The sequence below is a fragment of the Excalfactoria chinensis genome, chromosome 3, assembly GCF_039878825.1.
Source record: "Excalfactoria chinensis isolate bCotChi1 chromosome 3, bCotChi1.hap2, whole genome shotgun sequence".
Taxonomy (NCBI): Eukaryota; Metazoa; Chordata; class Aves; order Galliformes; family Phasianidae; genus Excalfactoria; species Excalfactoria chinensis.
Window position 1 is genome coordinate 83988099 of NC_092827.1, and position 21550 is coordinate 84009648.

Genomic DNA, 21550 nt, shown 5'->3' on the forward strand with positions numbered 1-21550 from the left:
ATCAGAAGGTGCTTCACCCATTTGTCTCCCCTCTATTCCCTTCTCCAGGATAAGTGTATTAGATTCAGTTACAGACTATTAACAATTGCTTTTCTTCCTGGAAGGGTAACTTGAAAGATGAACCTTACTGTCCCTCCAGTGCATTGACTGAGGCTGTTGACAACCTCCTTGTCATCTTTTATTTACCCCTGGTGACCTAGTACGTTCATAGGCTGTCATTATGCAGTGTTCCATATTTGAAGCTGGCATGCCTATTTATATAGATATTTACAGAAGCATAATGGTTAATATAATAAGCAATTTCCTTCTTTAGTGAAAAGCACCAGCTCTTGAAAATGAAGTTTCAGGCGAAGGAAGGGCACAATTTGGAACTGGATTCTAGAGCAATTCTGCTTGATTTCATAGAAGTTCTCCCCCCAACCCCGCCCCAAGTTGCTATTTGTGCCAGTCTACAGCTTAGCTATTTTCCGCTGCACAGTACTGTGTGCCCTTGAAACAGTATTGCTATGTTCACACTTCTCTGTCTTTTTTAACCTGCATGGTTGAGAAGCTTTCATTATTCCTAGATAGAGTGCCATAATGAGTGCTATGTCAAACAGTCCAGCTGGCATTAAGTAATGCTGTGCAGTTTTTCACTTCTGTGGACTATTACTAACACATAAAAGCTGTTCAGCATTCTGTATACTCATGCCTTACTAAGTACTAATCAAGTTCAGGATTTGGGCTCTGTGGGGCTCAGAGACCCAAAATACTTCATTGTAGACATGTAGATGGTGGAGAAAGGTTATCAGTCCCTATCTTCAAAGGTAGCAGGTCCTTCTGTGTGTTTAAAAGTGAAAAGTGATTCTTTCAGGAGCTGACTCTGTCTGACAGGCAGCGTAGCCTGCAGTTGTGTAGTGTGCACCTACCCAAACCAAGAGTTGTAATAAAGGTACCACCTTGAACGCTTTATGCAGAGTAGAGGTCTTGAGGCATGCATGCTTCACTTGCAAATGTGCTTTGAAAAATGTACCCAGTCTCTTTTCATGCCTAAGTGTTGTGCTGTATTCTGTAAACATTTTCTCCTTTGTGGTGAGTGAAGAAAGTGCAGAGTATGTTGGTGGTGGTTTTAATAGATAAAGGCACTCAGGTACTGTAGTGATGGGGATACAATAAGCATTTTTATGGGACAAGAAAGAATGCGCTTTGACAACCTCTGGCTGTTCAAATAAAATACAGAACACTGACAATGCCTGAAAATAACTTGGAAATAAACAAAAATCTTGTGAGTATTGTTTTGAGTAGATACACTATTTTGGATCATGTATATTACTATGGCATTCAATGTAGCTTTCTTGTCCGAGTGAGATAAGTAGAAAGAATATTGTTTGCATTCATAACCTGTGCTATTATGACAGCTCTTCTTTTGTTTACCTATTTGTCTGTTTGCTATGAATTTTCCAGCATCTGTTTCACTCAGACATTGTGCAGGTAGCTCTACTGAACCCCAGTTAGAGAATGTGGACTGGCTGCACCTTATTAGATCAGACTGCATATTTTAAAGATGTTTTCTTATTCATTTAAAGAATAATAGTAACCTGTCCATTTACCTAACTTGAAAGCAATGCCCATTTGAAAGTATGCTGATAAAAAGAATGTCTTTTCTAAAAAGTCATTAGAAACCAAAGATAATCTTTAACATCGGACTTGTCAGTACAGACTTGGTATGTAAGCTGAAGGGCCTAGACAGTAAGAACAATTAGCTATGTGCTTCCTGTGTGTTCTTTCACCCATAAAGAGATCTGTATTTGTACATTGGTAATAATGACAATTCATACTTAAATTACTTCACAGTTTCAAGGAGCTGCACCAATTTTAATTAGCATGTCTCACCTTGCTTCCAGTCAGCTCATTCTCACTGAGTCAGAACACATTACTGCTTGGCGTGCAGTGTTTCAGGATAATCAACTTTCAGCTTGCAAACAGTCTGAAGTCTGTTCTTTCTAGTGTACAAGCAGCTTTTAATACTTACATGTGGCAAGGTCACTTGCATTTGAATAATTGTGATATAATTTGAAAGCAGTTATCATGTCAGTAGTAAAATCATTTACACCATTATCAGTCAAATGTAAATTTATGAGACTCTTGATTTCTGTCTCTCATTCCTTCTTCAGCTTTGCTTTAACTTTCATTTTAGTTGCAGAGGAGAAAAGAAAAAGATACTGAAAAAGAACAGAAAGCAAAGTTGGGATATTTTTTTTTTTCTTCTGCAGTTCATTTCCATACATACTTTTAATGATCCTTTTTGCAATTTCATAAACCTTCTGGTGTAAAACAAGCAGTACAGTATTTGCAAATGGTGCCTGCATAGTTAGCTAGCTAGATCCTAATCTGTCCTCACTTTGAAGTGCATTTTTTCAAACACTTGGATATTAGATTCATCTGATTCCAGTGCAGTGCTGTAGAGCTTAAACTTTGGATCTCCTTAAAATGCTTTGGGGAGTTTGTTTAGAGAGGTTTTATCTGTTGTTATTGTCTGTATTATGGTGACTTAAGAAAGCCTAGAATATGGAGAAGGACACGTCAAGCAATCATTTTTGTACAATATTGCAGCTGTTGGTCACGTTTGACAACTTTGGTGTTTTGAATTCTTGATTATCTCCTGCCAGCAGCAAATAATAAATAAGAGATACCTATTCATGCCTACCATTTTATTAGTCTAGTGCTGTCAGTAAAACATTCTTGTCATTCCCCTCTGTCCTATTTCTCTCATACATGCATGCAAGAATCCATATGGAGTTAGTGGGATAATAGGGTGTGAGTCTTGCCGTGCTCATTAGTGCTTTGAAAATCCCTGTACAAAGTTACCTGTCAGTAAGCTATTAAGTGTGAAGACAGGATAGCAAAGTAAAATCCTACCTGGTGCTTGTTGGTTCCCTGCCAAAGCAAAAAATATGGTAAATGTTGAGCCAGATAATGGTTTGCGGTGAGGATGAAGGAGCTGCACCATGTATGACACAATATCTTCCTGGTCTGTGATGTTTTGGGGAGACAGGAATGGGAGAGCTGAATACTTTACACTAAGTGTTGAATCAGTCTGTGTGGTTTAGATTTTGTGGAAGGAAATCGTATGGCAGTGCAGCAACTAAGTGACAAATCAATTAGGTCTTTGCCTAGCATAGGATCATTAGGATTTAATTTCTTGACTATGGAATCACAGAACTTGCCTTGTCATCTGCATGTGCACAATGGCTTTCAGAAACAGTAACAGGAGAACAGTGTTTGTTCTATAATGATTTAGTCTGAACTGGCAAAATCTGGCTAAAACTGATTAGATCTTAGTAGCAGTGTCAGCTAGAAACTCTGAAGCACTGACAGCATAGATTATCATTATCTTAGATATAAGGCACTCTGTAGACTCTGCTACCTGACATTGAACCTATCTGCAGGCAATCTTTGTAGGTCTAACCAGGCTGTGTGATAGCACTGATCCTTGCAGAACCTTTGTAGAGTTTGACAATGTACTTGGATTCAGGAAGAGGTCCTTGATGTTTTATTTGTTATCAGAAAGAGTTTAGAAAGAGAACACTTCTATTTGCTTCCTTTCTAGCAGAAGTGTTAATGACTAGACTAGAAGTGGTACCGAAACAGTGCTGAAATTTTGATTGAAGTATTGTGCTTCAGTCTGAACTGGATTTGGTTGCTGTTTACATACCTCATAAGAAACAGGAGATGCAGTTGGTTTTTTCAGCTTATTGCACTAGATGCAAAAAAAAACCAAGGAGTAGGAAGTAAGCCTACATGGTGTAAGGCATCCTCTACCTCTTTACCAGTAAATGAACAATAAGCAATAGATTTGTGCCATACCAACCAGAATCTTCCTGCAATAGCTTAAGTAGCATTAGATTTTTTCAGTAATTATGTTCCCTTCCCTTCCTTCTTTTTCTTCTCATCTCTGACTTTCTTAGTTTTTGAATTATACAGAAGCTATGTGATACATATTTTGTTCACAAAAGCAAAAAAATTTTCATAAAGGCATTTTATTGACAATCCTGTCTTTCAATAATTCTTAAAATGGAGCCATATGGGTTAGTTTTCTAGTGCTGTTCTTCTTTTAAAAGTGAAAAATCTTAATGACGTGGCTGAAGGTAGAAGATGGGGAAGCATGGCATTGCTGTTGATTTGAACTCTACTACTCAGCAAAACAAGAGCTGCAAAAATCACAATGAAGCTTCCTTCACAGAATGAATTGATGTTGAATATTGAACTCTACTAAGGTTAAAAGGTGCTGTATGGAAAGAAAGACCAGGTTTCTTGCTCATATTTAGCTGGCAAATATGTTATACCATGGTCCTGTTGATCACAGGGATTATGAGTTTTAAGAAATAGATGTTTCAGAACTAGAGTTAGCTATAAAAGTTCGAATTTTATATTTTAAATTTGCCTACAGTCACTTTCATCCACTCTTTGCTCACAGGATAACAAGAGATAAGAGTCACCTCATGTTCTGAATGGTAGTGATGCTCCCTAAAATCCTCAGCCTTCTTCTGCCAGTACCAGATGCTTTAAAGGCTTTAATATCAGCTGTTACAATTGGCTTTATTCTGTCCCCTATAGCTTTAAAGGGATGTCAGAGCTCACTTAAATGAGATTGTGATCATATCCTTTGACTTCCAGCCTTGCTGCTTCCTCATCATGTCAGGCAGGAGCAGAAAATAGTTACCTGCTGGGATCTCAGGAGCAGCACCAGCAGCTTGTGCTTTGTGGCTCAGAGGGGAGGTGATGAGGGAGAGAGGGAACAGCGATGTGAGAGGAATTACTTCCACTGTTATTGTCGTATGCTCAGCTTCTCCTATGAAGGCAAAGAAGGACAAAGCATGGTGGCTATATGTTTGTTTTTTAAGCAAAATTTGAGCTTAACTAAGCTTATTTAAGCTTAGCTGCAATGTTACGTCTGTACATGTAACGAGAAAGGGATTTAACTGGCATGCTTGATGTTAAGAACTGCAGTTCAGCTTTTTTTGAACTATATTTTCTTGGTGGTTTCTCTGGGTTGTGGAGATAATTTCTCAATCAATAAGCAAATGAAAATATTAGTAGATCTTAAAAGTATTGTAAGAGTTCTCATACAGGAGTGTGTAGAAGATTAAAACTGAACAGCCAGATCATAATTACATGTGGCCATTCTGCCCAGCATACAGGAACATCATTGCATCTTGAATGTGGGATCAGCTTTTCTATTCTAAAGATTTTTATTTTTTTTTTTAATGTAGGAAACATTATTCCCTAGATTAAAATGGAAATCCTTTAATGCGTATGCTCCGGAAATTGAACAAACTGAAATAACATTTTATTCAAATTGGAAAAATATCTGTCAAGTTACTCTGCTAAATTCAATCTGCAAATTAAGTTAGTGATGAAAGAATTTATTTCTCTCTTGCTGCTTTACTAAATTTATGTTCCACAAAACATTCAGGCATCCAGCTGAAGCACGATTATGAATGTGTGCAGAAAAAAAATATATACAAACACACAACTATTCAATATTTCTTCCTCTTGAAATAACAATGAGTTGCAGCATCATCTCTTTAACTACGAGAGGGTCAGGAAATCTTCCCGAAGCAATTGTGTTCTTATGCATTATAGATGTAGAGCAGAGAAGGCTCAGTGCCAAAGGAACCTGGCAAAGAAAGTTAGTACAGAACCCAGATCCTAATCCGTCTGATATTGATGGCCAAAATCTTACTGGCAGTAGAAGAAAATATGAACTGACCTTTTCTCCAAAAAGCAAATAAACTGATTTTAGTTATTACTGTCTAAGAAATCACTTTGGTAATATTTTTGTGCATGTGTGTCAGCAGAGCACTTACATGTCCCCTTTTCCTTAGGGACAGTGTAGCAATCAGTGTATCTTAGTGAATCTGCTCTAAACTTTCATATTACTATATTTTATTCCTTTCCAACAATGTTTATGTGTGTGGGGCAGATTGAAGCCTGAGACAATCATGGAAAAGTTGCCTTTTAGGACAGACGGTGATGCAGAGAGGGTGGACTGGGCTGCTGTTTTAAAACTGTTCAGATTCTAGATAAAAATGGGAACCACTACTGAAGAAGGCTAGCATCAGTAATAATGAAATGAGTGAACAAGTAAAAATGATGCAGTATCGTTTTATGGCTACTCACATTTGCATTAGTTCTCAGTTAACATCAGTGAATAGCACTGTAGACAAAGATGAACTTAATCAATCTATTCGCATTGTAAACTGGAAATGTTCTAGGACATTGTCAACACACTTGACACAAGACAATTTTACTTGACCTTGTGTTATGCATGAATTCAGTCCATATGGTTATGTTCTGCCACTGTAATTCTTGTAATTGAGAATCATGGCTAGTTGAAAAGCAGGGGGAGAATAGGAGACTTCTGCTTTAGCTGGCTGAGTATTTCTAGTCTACTTTCTAGTCTACTGCAAAGAAAAATCAAACAGATGATTCACTTATGAAGGTGCACTTGAAATTCGTGTTCCCTTTCATTACATCTTAGATTTTGGTCTCAGATGGGAACTGAAACCTTGCTCCGGTATAAATGCTGTAGCCCTACTTCCTTGTTGCTGAAGTGACCTGTCTGTGGGAGGGAAAAGTGCTCCTGAAGCCAAATGTCCTGCACAGCTGGGAAGCAGAAAGGCTTGGACAGCATTGTTTTGCTCCTCACTCCCCACGTTGTGTCATACCTGTGCAAGTGTTCATTCAGGACAGGGAAATACAATTGCCCAATCCTTGGTGTGATGGTGGGAAACCAACGGCAGACAGCAGTGGTTGCTGCTGTCTCCTAGTTGAGGCTATGGTCGAGGATGAGTTCTCCTTTTCCATCTTGTGTCTCCTATGACTTGTGGATGCATTTGGTGTGGTGGGAAGTTGTCAGTTCATGTGTCCTTCCTACTTTGTCATCTCTACTGCCATCATGCAAAGTTATGCTAGAATAGAAGTGTTTTGTGCTGATTCTCTCCCAGATGTGGAGCTTACAGCCCTGATGGGTTCAAGCTAAAATTGAAGCAAGAGAATTGGTCCATAACAAAAGAAAAAAGGACATTACAGTTTTCCAGGGTTATCATTAGTTCTCAATTGTAATGGTCTTACATGGAAAATAGTCCTAGTAATGCACACTCAGTATGCAGTTTCCATTTCTCTGGACGTGAAGAAGTTGAAACCATTATTGAATCTCATGGTTTGTTTTAATAATTCATTGAATTTTCTGTGAATTCTTCAGTTTCAGAGCTAAACCAAACCTTCTGCTTTCAAGCATGCCATTATGTTCTTTAGATTATTGTTGAGACCTTGCCTGACAGTTTTGATTATAACTGAGGTTTTTCAGGTAAGACTGACCAGTCTGGTGTTACTGTTTCTATTTAACACTTTGAAGCCCACATGTTATTTCTTAACTGTTTATCCTCCTGCACCAAGGATGGAGTGAGTACAAGTTTGTTCCAAAGCACTTCTGGGAATTCAGGTTAGGCAGTTCCCAAGCTAGGTGGGTGGTTGGTTATTTTTTTTTCTCCTGTTTGCATCCCCCTGCTTTTGAAGAAAGAAGTGGTTGCCCTTTGTGGTTTATTGAAATCTTCATGAAGCAGAAAATAGGAAACAAATTACTTTTGGTCCAATGTGTGAAACAATTGCTTCAGTGAGTATCTTCCAGAAGATGCACCAACTGTGATGCCGATGACAAGTCCTAATAACCTTTAACTCATTTTCTACCTTTTCTGTGCTTGGACTTCACTGCAAAAATAAGTTCTGTTGATTCACTGTCTTCAGAGTTTTCAGTGGAGATTAATGCAGAGATTATGAAATGTTTTATCAATCGTTATTTGTTCTCTTTTGTAACAACAGAATTCCTTTAGGCAACTGGAAAGATATGCAACTAAGTGTTTTAGAATGATAAGATTTATAGAATATCTTCTACTTACATTTCTGTGATATCCCAGCTGCTGTTTATTCCCCACAGACTTTTACTGTTCTTTAACTGCAACTTTTTGTTTCTGTTTCCCCGCCTTTCCCTGGTTTTAGTTATATGTACATTTAATTTCCTGTCTGTAGCTAAAGTGTTTTCTGACTGAAATGTATTACCTTTGCATTGGGATGATTTGTTGCTATGTGTTGAATTTTTCTTGATTTGTTCAGCTCTGTTGCCCTGTCAGCTCCTGATTTCACAGGAACCAACACTTCCCCCTTAAGTTTGTGTCTGGATTGAGCCATGTTCCAGGCTGGGTTGGAGAGAGCATGACTGTGCTTTCCTTACAAATTAGAAAAGATGAGATCATTATTTAAGGATACCACTTCAAGAAAAGTAAATATTTTATTTCACTCTTGATTAAATTTGATATCCGTTCACATTTATGTAACAATTAGGCAATGTTGATTTGTTCCAATAAATAGAGGCTGTGCTGTACATCAGAGGGGATTTAACTCTCTTGCTGTTTAAAGTGTTTCTGACACAGACTGTAGAGTGACTAAGAGTCCTTTGGTGTGAAAGTTGCTATATAATAATAATTCAAGTAATTCCAGCTCTGTTTAGACATCTCAGTGCCTTAGCTGTATTTTGTATGTAGTCTTTTTCCAGCACTGTGGGCAGTATATTCAAAGAAATGTAAATGCAAGGGAACTACTTAGCTTGGAATGATGTTAGAAGCCTAACTCTTAAACTGGTGCACACGTAACTTGGAGGTATGTATAGCAATACTTAGTATTTAAGTAGGTACATTGATATTCATCATATTTCCTGCAATATTTAAGTAACATCTATATTTCTGCTTTACAATGATTGCATGACTCTACTTTCTTTCAGTAATGTCTTTGAAGAATATTGTGTTCACTCTGGGTTATTGACTGAAGGTTGTAACACCCAGTGGTCTGCACTGACTTTGGGGCTTTTAGTCTCAAACATGATTCTGGCCTCAAAATGATTTGTATTTCTGTTGCACCAGCTGAAAGTTTTCTGAAGCCTTGGTTACTGCTTGTCTGTATAGCCCAGAAAGGCAAAGGCATCGTGTGGTTTTGTGAAACTACTGTGCGGCCTGTGGATACTGGCACGCATGTGTACAAGGTGATAGCTAGATGTAGAAGAATCATCAAGCTCCCACGAAGGAATGATGATTAAACAATCTTTTCTGTTACTTAGCAAATTGCAGTGTGCTGTCAAACTTGTTCACCTTGTCTCTAAGCGGAAATATCTTAATGAGGAAAATAATATAGTTTCTACTGTAATGACGACATGTCGTGTACTCTTTTGGCAGAGGCATACTGGGAAAGGTAGCTGTTAAGCTCACGTTGATGAGTGTGTTTTAAACATCTGAATCTAAAGATGTGGGTGTATCCACACTTTGTCTGATGTACCTGGCATGCTAAAATTAGCAGGATGGCTGAATGGCTTCTACTTAAACCTGTGGAAAAGTGGTTTTGTAAGTGAGGGGAAAAAATGTAGCACTTCATTTTTGGCATGGTCAGAGCAGCAACTGATGTGTACTTAACAGCTTTTCACTAACTGAACACAAATAGTTTAATATGGGCAGACAAGCACAGGAGGAGAAAACACTGGAATTTGTTTCTGTTATTGTAGCTGTCACTGAAAAAAAAAATATCATGATGAGAATGCAATGAGAAGGGAGATGACAAAAGAAAAGACTTGCTGCAAAGGAAAGTTAAGCCCATGCAATCTCTGGTGCAGATTAGCGGAGCACTGCATTTTGAGGTGGGACCCAGTGCCACCATCAGAAGTCAAGAAATGTTCTCATCAAGAAAAGAGAAAAAAACAATGATTTTGTTAGTGGTGTTTATTGTACATTTCATCTAATGATTCTTTAGCACACAGGGAGCAACTGCTGGTGCGGTGACCAGGGCTGGGATCTCTGCATGCTGCTGCCCTGGCCAGACTTGATTTTTCTTGCATACTCACTCTCCAAATCTCATTTTCTTTTCTGCCTGGTGGCAGCCTGGTAACAAGCAGCTGGAGCACTCCTCTGGGAGATGAGATATGTTGTTCTCCTTGGCAAGGAGCCTGACCTCTGCTGTTTTATAAGCAAAGAGTGACAGCGCTATTAATAGGTTCCTCTTCCAGCCAGGTTGCAGAGGTAGTATAGTCTGATAGCTGTGCTTCGTGCTGAGCTGGGATATTACTGGCACATGGTAGGTGTATTGTGAGCGTAAAGAATGAATTGGGCCCTGGGGAGAGAGGAGTTGCCAGAATGTCTTTGGGGAGCTCTACAGACTGTGTGGGATGAGTCAGGAGGTGGCTGTCCCTGCCTTCTACACAGCCACTGAGCCCATTTTGGCAATAGCAAATAACCTCCTACCATCAATAGAAAGAATGGTAGCTTGCTTGCAATCTTACAGTTCTTTGGTCTTGTGGAACCTGTCCCACTTCCACTGCAATCAGAGTTCATGAGTGAGTAGTTTTGTATTTGACTGCAAACAGGTGGTAGGCAGGGTTTCTTTATTTCCTAGACAAAGTTAAGGGAAAACTAAGCACAGCAGCCTACTGGTAATGAAACTCTTTCTATTAAAAGGAGGTATTATGATTTAGATTAAAATTTCATTTAAAGTAAATGAATCTCCTTGAAAGCATAAGCTTCCTCACAAGAGTGAATTCAAAATGATTTATTCAGTATTCCACAGTTATCCACCCTTTGACTTGTGAACTCAGTTCTTGTGTTCAGTCCAAAAGAAGAAGAATACATAAAATACTTTTCAGCTCTTAAATAGGAAACTGTGCACTCAGTCTTCAATGGGGAACATAATAGCAACTGGAAAGTGAACCAAAATTCAGGTCATATCTATAAAGCTATGTGAATATCCTCATTAATGCTTTGTAAGCTAAATGGACTTAATTTCTCATTACGTGTTTTTGTGGTAATTTAGCAAGACATGCCTGGAGCCAGTATTAGCTTACTTTCTTTAAAGGGTCTCCATTTGTCAAGGTCTGTCTAAACACCGTATTCAACTGGTGAGGTGACAGAATCTAACAGGGATTAAAAAGCTTTGCCAACAGCCCAGAACAGCCCAAAAACTATTAGATGATGTAAAAACAATGGAGATTTCAGTAAGAACTAAGCTTACCTCTCCTTACCAAATGATACCAAATCCTTTCTCCTCTTTTACCAAGTGATACTGTTATTTTTTTTTTAATTTCAGGTAGAAATATGTGGGGCTCAGCTTTCAAAGTCTTGATTACAGGAGATACTACTGTGATTTAAAACAGATTTATTCATGTGGGAACCAGTCTCATAAAGACTTACAGATGTGCTGTACTTATCCACTCCACATAGCTCCACTGAAGTCAGTGTCAGCTTGAATTGACAAAACAGAAATCTTAAGAGCTCACCCAGAAGTAAGAATTTGCAGAACTGTCGTGAGATCTTTTTTATTGTGCTGTAGAGAAAAAGTTTAAAACAATGATATAAAGCCATGCCAGGGAAACCTGGGATGAATAAAAAGATAAATAAGGGAAAGAAGCCAAGCCTCAGCTTTACAGGGAATTGCTGTCTGCTTGTCACCCTGTATCCTGCCATACTTTCATCTCTTTCACAGCGACAGTCCCTGGGAAAAGTTCAGAAGCAAAATGAACAGTAACTTGGTTATCTGAATTGTTTTCTCAGAATTGTTCAGGCTCTCTTGATTTTGTAGCCAGTAGTGAAGATCTGTCTGTTGACTTAAAGGGTCAGATTCTCCAGGCATCAGGATATGGGGACAAAACTTTTTACACACACCTGCAGGAGGACACTTTCACTGTACAGAACTTGATGTGAAATGGAAAAACGTATTACTGTTTTCCTAACTTCTGCTCTATCGACTATGTGACTGTAACTCAGAAGCAGCATATAACTCAGAAACTGAATACTTAGAAATTTACAGAGGAATTGGATTTTTGAGCACCAGTATTCCCAGAAATAAAACAAGAAGTTTGCAATGACAAGCAAATGCACTTCTTTTTTTCTTCTTCAAATTTACATTTCATGCAGTCTGTGTAAATCTGTCCAAGGCCAATTGTATGGGAACTGTTGAATACAGCCTGAACCACTGATTGATCATCTGGGGCAAGCACTGAGTCAGCCACGGGAGCACAGGTGAAGATAATTCAGCTGTGTGACTAGAAGGGCTGGAGCCTGGCTGCACCTCTCCTAGACCCCATTTAAGGGCTGAGTGCCACTGGGGAAGGGTCTCCTTCTGGAGATTGCTTCTCTTGGAGTTTTCTTCTGTGAGGCTAGGACACGAGTGAGCATTTTGTTTATTATCATCTCTTTCCACTGTGATTATCTTTCTAATTATGCAACCATTAAAATGCTATCCAAACCGTGCCACTCTGCTATGTTTTTTGATTGTACACCAGTTCTAAAGAAGTGGGAAAACGAAGTCTTGGACAGCATACATCTTGCTATGTGGCCTTAGTTCAGCAAGAAGTTTAAGCATGTGTTAAAGAAGGGCCCTGAACAGAACAGCATTTAAACAGGTGCTTTATTACCTCGTGCTTCAAGATTTAAGTACATTTGAAATTGCATGCATATGGAATAAAGAACAGTGTATTGAGGCCTCCAGAAATAAAGCCCTTCAGATTGGTTCTTAACTGGTTGCAAATGCTCCTCTTCGCTGTTTTGTAAAGTTTTTAGTTTGAAACTTTAACTCATAAATATAGTTTATAGCGGAGAGGGGGGGGGGGGGGGGGAATCTGTTTTCCAGGATAAATACTATTAGATCTCAAACAAAGCAGTTGTTTTGTTGATTATCTCTTACTTAAACGTTATTGTCTTGATTAAAGAAATGTCACTTTTAAATACCTTTGTTTTGGGGATTTTTATGGTACCATTTACATATTTTATTTGATTCTCCAATGTTCATTTTGTGAGTGAGAATTAAGGTAAGTTGTGTAACTGGAACAGCTTGCAGGCTGTAAGTAAGCCGATTTAAGCTACTGTAAGTGGGAGTGAAAGTAAGGTACTGGAGTATTAGAATATCCACACACAGTTGTGTTTTGTTTGTGAAAGTGATAATATGCTTAACAGCTTCTAGTTTGAAATCAAAATAGGATGTGGAAACAAGTGAAAACAGATAGGATGTTTACCACAGAAGGGGAATCCTGAGAATGTAGGTTTTAGTAGTGTCAAGGGTCACTACCAAATCATTTATCAGAGGGATAAAGTACTCCCATCTCCCGTCTTCTGTTCTTCTGATATGCACAGGTTTTCCATTCAACATATGAAACACCTTCCCGTGTGTCATTAGGGTGCTCCTAGCCAGCCTGGGGGAGCCTGGCCTGTAGTGTCCATGAGTTCCTGCTCAATAGTCTGTGTTGGTACCTCCTCAGTCCTTTCAGCAGGAAGCATCTGGGCTCATCATAGAACACAGTTTGATTTGGTCTGCCTGGTCTCACTGAACTGGCTACTAATGCAATGTTTCCAAGGAAGTGCCTGGGCCAGGCATGGGGCCAGAGAAGCCTCCGCTGGCAAGCTGAGAGTTCCTGTGTCCATCCACCCCACGCATATGCTGTAACAGACAGATGACCTGGAAGCTGATGGTTGAAGTGATACTGTAAGAAATGTGCTATAGGGCTGATGAATTTTACTTTTGAAGGTTTGGTAGGGAATGACTTTTGATCCCATAAGCTGATGTTCTGTTTTTAAATACTTACCAAAACTGCATTTCTTTTGACACTGATTATTTTTCTATTTGTAATTTTCATGGATCTTAAGAAGGGAACATTTAACCATTCATGTAAAATGAACTGGAGGGATGCCAGCAGTTACCATCCTCAGATCCACTTGCTTTAATGTCCTTTTCTCTATGGAAAAATATTTCAGTACTTTACTTCATTTGTTTTTCTTTGGCTCACTGACCACCAAATAACTGTTCGGTTTTCTTTCTGTGCATGCATGTGAGTTAAGTTAGAGTTGTTGCATATTGGCACCACATTTTTCAGATAAGCCTGCCTTCCTTGCATGTCTGCAGTAAATGTGTACTCTGCTGATGAGCTGTTAAGGAATTCTGCTGCAAGGGGGTTCCTTTCAGTTGTGTTAGTCTGACATGAAGATCCTTGATTACTTTTACATGCTAGAAGTCCCTGACCTGTGGGTTTTGAGCTTCTCTGGATTTTCTGTGATTAGAGATGGAAATAGTCTTAAAAACTGCATGAAAGCTTCAAATGAGATATTTATGTAATGCTTCATGTGGCAGAGCAGATCAGCATGCTCTACAGTAACCTCTTCATATGTGCAAATTTCTGGTTTCAAATCATCGTATCGAAAAACCACAGGGTACACTGAAGATACACAGTGGTAATGATAGCAAAGAAAAAGCTGGAAAGCTTGCATATGTAGGATATGAAATTATAGTAGCCATTGACCCTTCGTGAATCTCTCTCTTCTCCACATCCTTTCCCTCATCACAGATTTTGGTAGTGAACTAGATAACCAAAGAACTTACCTAATGTGCTGTAAGAATCTCTTTTTCTTCCCCCTCTAATTACTTCTTGTTCAGATCTCAGCTGTCTTCACTTATTGGGGATTCTGGATGCCACAGTGAGTGTAAAGTCTTCACATTGTCTGTAAGAAGAAAGGGGTAGACATGCTGTAAAAAAAGGTATTGGATATCAGTGTCATGCATGTGTATCAAAGCATCCTCACCTGATTCCATTCTTAGAGCTGGCTTCTTGTATATTCTTGGTTGTTTCATTTCACTCCAGGAAATACCTTAGCTTGAAGACATTTCAGAAAGCACGCCTTCAAAAGAATTTTTCTTGTGCACTAGTTGGAGACATAATTGTCATTTACAAGGCGTGCACTATGTCATGACTGTGTTTCTTCTATCTTCTGGCTTAATAATTCTATTCACTGGTTTATTCTCCCTTTCATTTCATTTTTCTTTAGCATAAATATAGCTTTCTCTAATCAAATGAGTACTCTAATATGTAAACACATGGAAAAATAATTGAGAAATTAGATTCTAATTTGCCATGATGCTCAAAAAATATGGAAAATGCAGTTTTGTATCACAAAGGGCTCTTGTGGTGGCAAGATAATTTTGGTTATATCAAGAAGCACAAAGGGGCTGTTGGAATGCGTCCAGGATCTATCTCTGGCTGCACACTGCCTGAGTTGCCTTCTTATTTGTACCCAGGCCTTTCCACCCAGCACTTTGAATGGAGGTACATAACGTGAGTACAGGGGGTGTGTGTGAGATGAGGTGGTGTGCATCATTTTTCTGATGTCAAACCAAAGCTGGTTCTGTAATGTAATCATGGATTTTGCACTTTTTTTTTTCCTGTGTGAATAATGTAAGGACATGCAGAATTGCTTTGGTACTGCTCGAGAAAAATGACTCAACATCCATCAGCCTCTTATACTGACCTGAAAATTGCCAGTGGTTGCCCACCTAAGCAAATACATGACCATGTAATCTGGAGGCAGTTGGTGGCCTTGTGACAAGAAGTGGCAGCCTGTCTGCGTTCTATTTTCTTCTGCTAGCTGGAAGTAAGGGAGAGAGGCTTTGCTTTCTGCTTTGCATTTTTCCACCTGGCAAAGCAGCTGAATCCTCACAGTAGCAGATGGAAAGGTCAAAATGTCAACAAAGATTTCATGGCTTCATTTGGCTTCTGTGCTTCTGCAGACAGTTCTTTACCAGGACAGCACAAGCAAATTTTCAATTGCACAAATGCCATGGGCCTTGCTAGGAGTAAAGACTTCACTGAACTTGAAGATTCACTGAGATTTGAATTAGTGCTGCTCAATTAACTAACTGCTCTTGTTAAACACTAAAAAGCAGAAAGTAGCTTCTTTTTCTCTGCACAGTACCCTATAAGCCATTCAAAGCAATTTAAACAGACCTACGACTGCAAGCAAAAAAGCTGGCTTGTTGCTTGTGTCCATTTTCCTGGCGATGTCACTCCCAGTGACTGCAGAAGCTGTGTGTACTCATAAAATTGCTACTACCTGTACCACAGCTCCAGTCCTTCAGTGCATGAAAAAGAATGATGCACAAACACAGAGCTGCTTCTGCATTAAAAGCCATTTTTTGTGTGGTGGATTTAACTCTGTACCCTCTCAGGTCAGCAGAAAGATTTCCTTAGGTTGTACAGTAAGGCAGTTTTGGCTCCTATGGCAACAGGGAGTTGACCAAGCTCCTTGAAAGTTCACAATTCCTTGGCTTTGAGGAACACAGCCTGCAAGGAGTGCTGGTCATTGCAGCCAGCCTTACCTGGAAAATCCAATGACCAGCCTTTGAAAGAAGGAGGGGAGGCTTTGCAAAAATAGGTCATAAGTAGGTGAGCAGCTTCCATCTCTGTGGTCCTTGTTGTAGGAGGAATTTGTCTGGCTACCAGTGAAAGGAGAGCAGAACCACTAACTGCCGCAAATATCATCTTCTCTTTAAAAACAGGATAGATGCACTGGAGAAGATGATGTTGCATGCCGTTGTCATGTTTGTGTATCGAAGTGTCATCGGTTTAATTTGATCTCAAAATCAGGCCACATTCTCCAGATGCAGGGGACCTGTTTGCTTACAGGCTGCTATGGCATGCCTCTCTGCTATCAGACCCAATGATGGCAGCTACAAGGATGCATTGTTGCCACCTGTGTTTTTTGTCTGTGTGACGTGAGAAGGCTAGGCCTGAGGAAAGAATAGGAAGGGGGGGAGAAGAAATATACAACGTGTATAAGAACTATTGATTTCAATTTCTATTTATTTTTGTATGTTTGACAAAAGAAGATCACACATTGAAAATCATTATAAATGTAATCAGATGTTCCCTGTAGCAGGTGAAGAGAACAAAGTGTATTGATATTATGTTTAGAGAGAATTTGGAGCACTTGAAAGGGTCTGGTGTTTTTTGTTGTTTTTTTTAACGACTTCTCCATTTACATCTTAATTACTCTCATTACTTTATTTTACCCTGATACTATATTTTACTTTCAAAGGTTAAAAATAAAGCACTCCATTAATTTCCCTTAACAATCTCTGAGCTAGTATCTATTTCTGAATGTAAAAACTGAAAACTAAAAATGTCAGTGGGAAAATAATTCCTTTAATTATCTTACCAAGTAGAAATAGTTTCACATATGACTAGGGTGCACTATGTCAAAGGTGTGGCAGCTGAAAGGAATTGTCATGGGCTGTAACACTATTGCCCAATGAACTTCTTCAAAGTGTTGACAGGAATATGTAACTTTTACAAATAAAGGCTCAGCAGTGACCATGCCTTATTTTCTAGCTGGCAGAAGTGGATGTGGCCCTCTAGGCAGGTTGGAAGTGAAATAACCCGGTAATCAGCATCAGCTCTCGGCATCCTATTATTCCTTGTGTTGTAGTTGAACAAATACTGCTTTCCTGACACTTCTAAGCATTAATTAAAGACTGAGGTTCTGACTCCTGGAGTCAGTTTCAATCCAGATGCATAAATGCATGCTGTACTTTTTGTACAACTGTTTTTGGAGCTGGAGGGCGGCACGTGTGCTGCAGAAGTCACTGGGCAAAAGTGATCCTGAGAGGGTAATGTGAAAACTGAATAGGAGGTATTTGCAGCTAATATAACTTATTAAAAGATTAAAAAATAAAGAAATTAATCACTTCTAACAATAAAAAATACATCCTTCCTTGTGTCTGCATTTCTGAAAAATGTAAAACGTTACGTTAGTTATGTCTATGTATCACTTCATTTTTGTGCACGCAAGTTGGCTTACAACTAGTTGTTTAAAAAGGCTGAATGCGCTGCTCACAATTTTGAGAATATAATTTATCATCTACGTTTTCATAATACAGAATTCTCGTGACTACAAAATCATATTTTTGCCAAACAATATGGGTGTGTAGTCCTTGAAGTGGTCTACGGCTTTGCAGAAGCTGGGACAGGCAGTGTAAATGGAGAATATCAGTTAGTCGGGTTTGGTTTTTTATATCATGGAATAACTAAATTGTTCTTCGGTGGATGTGTTTGTTTTTCTGATTGTTCTGTGAAAGCCATAATAATGCTGCTTATCTGTCTCTTCACTTACAGGTACATTTATGTTCCCATGGGAGGATCTCAGTCCAGTTTGCCAGGAATGCTCTTTTCCACTGCGCTCACTTTTGCCTTTGTAAGCTATTGGCATGGAGGACAGAGCTACCTGTGGTACTGGGGAGTACTTAATTGGCTTGGAGTGATTGTGGAAAATGGCGTCAAAAAGATACTTTCTGTTTCCCTTATTCAAGACTTAATCGTAAGTTGAATCTTTCATCATTTTGTGTTCCTGTTTCCTAGCTCCATGATTGTCTGTGATTCCTGGGTACTGGTTTGTTTTAATGTGGATTAAAACTGGAGGTTAACAGATACAAAAACATTCCCTTTCCCATCTTCCATTCGAGGTGAGCTGTGTAAGTAGAATTCTTCAAAAGAAGAACCAGGCAAACACTGAAATATGCACAGTCTTAAAAGCATTCTCTGCAATGCTAGTATAAGCAACTGCTTGTGACATTGTGTATGGTAAAACAGAAGGCAGTTTTAGAGTTTCAGTATTTGTATTCTGATTTCACTCAGGATGGCCTTAAAATATTCATCTTCACTAAGATTAGTAGTGTAATTTTCTAACCATGTGTTTCCTGGTCAAGTGTGTGTAGCAGCTGCATGCATCTGGGAACAAATTTTCTTTGGGAAAACTTAGGTCACCAAGCAATCCAGTAAAGAAAGTATTGTTTTGTTTTGGAGACCTTGGATATTTTTACATTACTTACACATTTTACTTGCATTCACTTGTGCTTTTCTCCATACAGCGTTTGACATGCAGTCATATGCAAAAAGCACTGCTTTACTTTGATAATCATTATAGTCTGTGTGTTTGCTTAGTATTTAATCCCAAATCTTCTAGTAACTATCTGTAAGAATAAGTAATTCTTATGTCTTTCATCCTTAGTAGACATAAGGTGCTCAGAATTCATACCCTGTAATACTGTGCTGGCAGTGACTCATTCTTTAGTCTTGATGCTCAAATAATTGTTTGTTCCCCATCCCTATTTCATTATTTTTTTCTGGGAGGCTGTGGCAGTTGATTCAGCTAAGTAATTTAGTAGCCAGTGCCCATCACTGTGCATTTGGTGACTGGAAGCAGTTTTTCTCCTTCCTAGAGAATGAGTTTGTCAGATCCATTAATTTGCCTTTTGGAGTGAAAAGGAGCTGCAGCATTTGACCAGTTGCATACATAGGTCTCTTGACTGGAGGTTTTCAGGCATCAAATGAGGAATACATAACTATATGGGCTCTTTGTATTTGATGCCGTTGTATTGGATATTCTAAAAGAACTCTTAATTACTTAAGTGCTTAAATACCATTAAAATGATAAAGATGTGGCATTATGAAGGTGGGGTCACATGCGATGGATTAATTCTAAGTGTAGTTAACCAGTGCTGCCAATAAGGTTCATTTTTTGTATGGTTAATCCCCTAACAATGAACTAAGTGCATTTTTCTCATCTTTTCCCTTCTTAAAGTTCAGTTACAGAATTCAGGTGAATGGGAATAAAATATATATATATTTTTTTTAATCATGAAAAATAAGTTCAGTTTCAATTTGGCTTAATTCTTAAAGTTGAATCAATCACAAAGTATAGCAGTAATTAAAGAGAAGCTGCTTCTGTTATTCCCTACTGTGTCCTCTCCCTTCTCTTGCTAAAGATTTAGAAATCTAAATAGAGTGCATTTTATTCTTATCATTCACCAAATCCTGTGCTAAGAATATGTATAAAAAGAATCGGACCCTGCATTTATTCAGATTTTATGGTAATTTAAATCTCAGTGTTTCAAACTTAGCACAGTGTGAGCAAATAACGCTTTTATAGCTTTAAATTCAGTCTGTCAGGTTTTAAATATCTTCTTAGGCACACTGAACTGGAACGAAGAAGGAAGCACAAGCATTATTTATGAAGCGTGATACCAGCATATAAACAAATACTGGAAACAGTGAATTTGGACCTGAAACTGGTCATTCACACTGACTACAAAACAGTGCTTAGCTTCCTGATTTCAGCTTTGGAAGAGCTGTTTCACTTGCTTGTTGTTTTCTGCTCAAACCGTTTTGAACTTTGATGTGTTGAGAGTAGCTGAGAAGTTACCTACAAATCATTTTTGGCTTAATGGAGGTTACTTGTTAGCTGAATGCAGTAACACTTTATTTCTTTTTATTAAAGCATTATATAGAGAATAACAATAAATGCTATTCATGGTGAGCTAGGCTATATATGAGAACTATGCATTAAACTGGGGGAGTTTCACTGCATTTTTATCAGGATATTTATTTTTTTTTCATGAGATATTTGAAACATTAAAGAGCAAAATAGTGTTTTTTTCCCCACCAATTCAGTATTAATTTCCTACAGATGTACAGAGATCCCAGTAGCAACTCAATTGAAATCAATGACAGAATTTGTATTGGCTTTTAATAAATAATGGGTCAGATTTATGAAAGAAAATGCTAATAGCTGGCATTCTTCCAATGATTTCATTTTTTTTCCTCCTCCTCCTTAAAGGAAACAAGATAGAAATCTATACCTGAAAAAGTGACACCTTAGTTTGGGAATACATTTAAGATAATTTAAACTTTAAAATCGCTGGCAGTATCTTTAATGTAATGGATCTGGAAATTGTCCAAGAGAAGATGTAGCAAAGAGGATGAAGATGACAGATGGTTATAATTAACGTTTTAATTTCAGTTGAAACAGTAGCATTTATTTTCTAAGTTGTTTCCTGGTAAAGTGAAAAGATGTCATTTGAATTTTTTAATTGAGACATAAAGAGATCTCTTCTCAAATTCCTGCTATAATGAATTCCTGGTGTAAAATCTTATTCCTATCTTTATTTAGAAAGGACCTAAATGCGCTGTCAGCATCTCACTTTGAAAAGCCAACTAATATTAAGCTCTGCTTATTTTATAATATTGTTTACTACCTTTGTGCATATATTGAGATTTTAAACTGCAAAATACTTAGATTTCTAAATTTTTATTTATGGCTATGACGCAGGGAACTGATTCAGACATTTTCAGCCCATTATAAATTGTTCATAATAAATGATGCAATGAGTTTGCAGAGAACTGAAGTGGAACATGGAGAGATACTTCACGGTGCACCCGGCCTCAGTTGTTCTTTAGCACACATTTGGCTTTGGTCTTTATTTAGCTTCATTTGCTGGAAATAATATTTATAACATTGGTATACTAATCTCAGAAGCCTGTCTCACATTTTCTCCTTTACTAATAGCTTTGTGTAATTAATTCATATTTTTATTGCAACATGGTGATTCATTTAAGCGACAGGCATTGCAACAATGCTTTCTTTATAACCTTATGTGTTTGCTGTAGACTTCTGCTGAGTTTCTTTCTTTGCTGTCTGAGAATGTGCACTAATGTAAGGCAAGGTCATTGAACAAAGTCCTTTAATCAGACTCTGTAGTGCTGAAATCTTTTTCTGAGTTTCAGGTATCGCTCATAATGTCAGAACCCAGGCCAATGTGTAGAGCTTCCTGTCACACTCTGAGGAGCAAAGAGCAGGCATCTTCCATTTCTAGAGCCAGT

At 38.3% G+C, this 21550-nt stretch overlaps 1 protein-coding gene across 1 annotated transcript in view; it reads left to right on the forward strand.

Moving 5' to 3' along the window:
• The window catches only part of HHAT (hedgehog acyltransferase), a 140736-nt gene that overhangs the window by 58579 nt on the left and 60607 nt on the right, over nucleotides 1-21550 (forward strand). The window contains exon 10 of the mRNA XM_072331920.1: nucleotides 18008-18209. Coding sequence (XP_072188021.1) covers nucleotides 18008-18209 — 202 coding nt within the window. The remainder of the gene's footprint in view (nucleotides 1-18007; nucleotides 18210-21550) is intronic.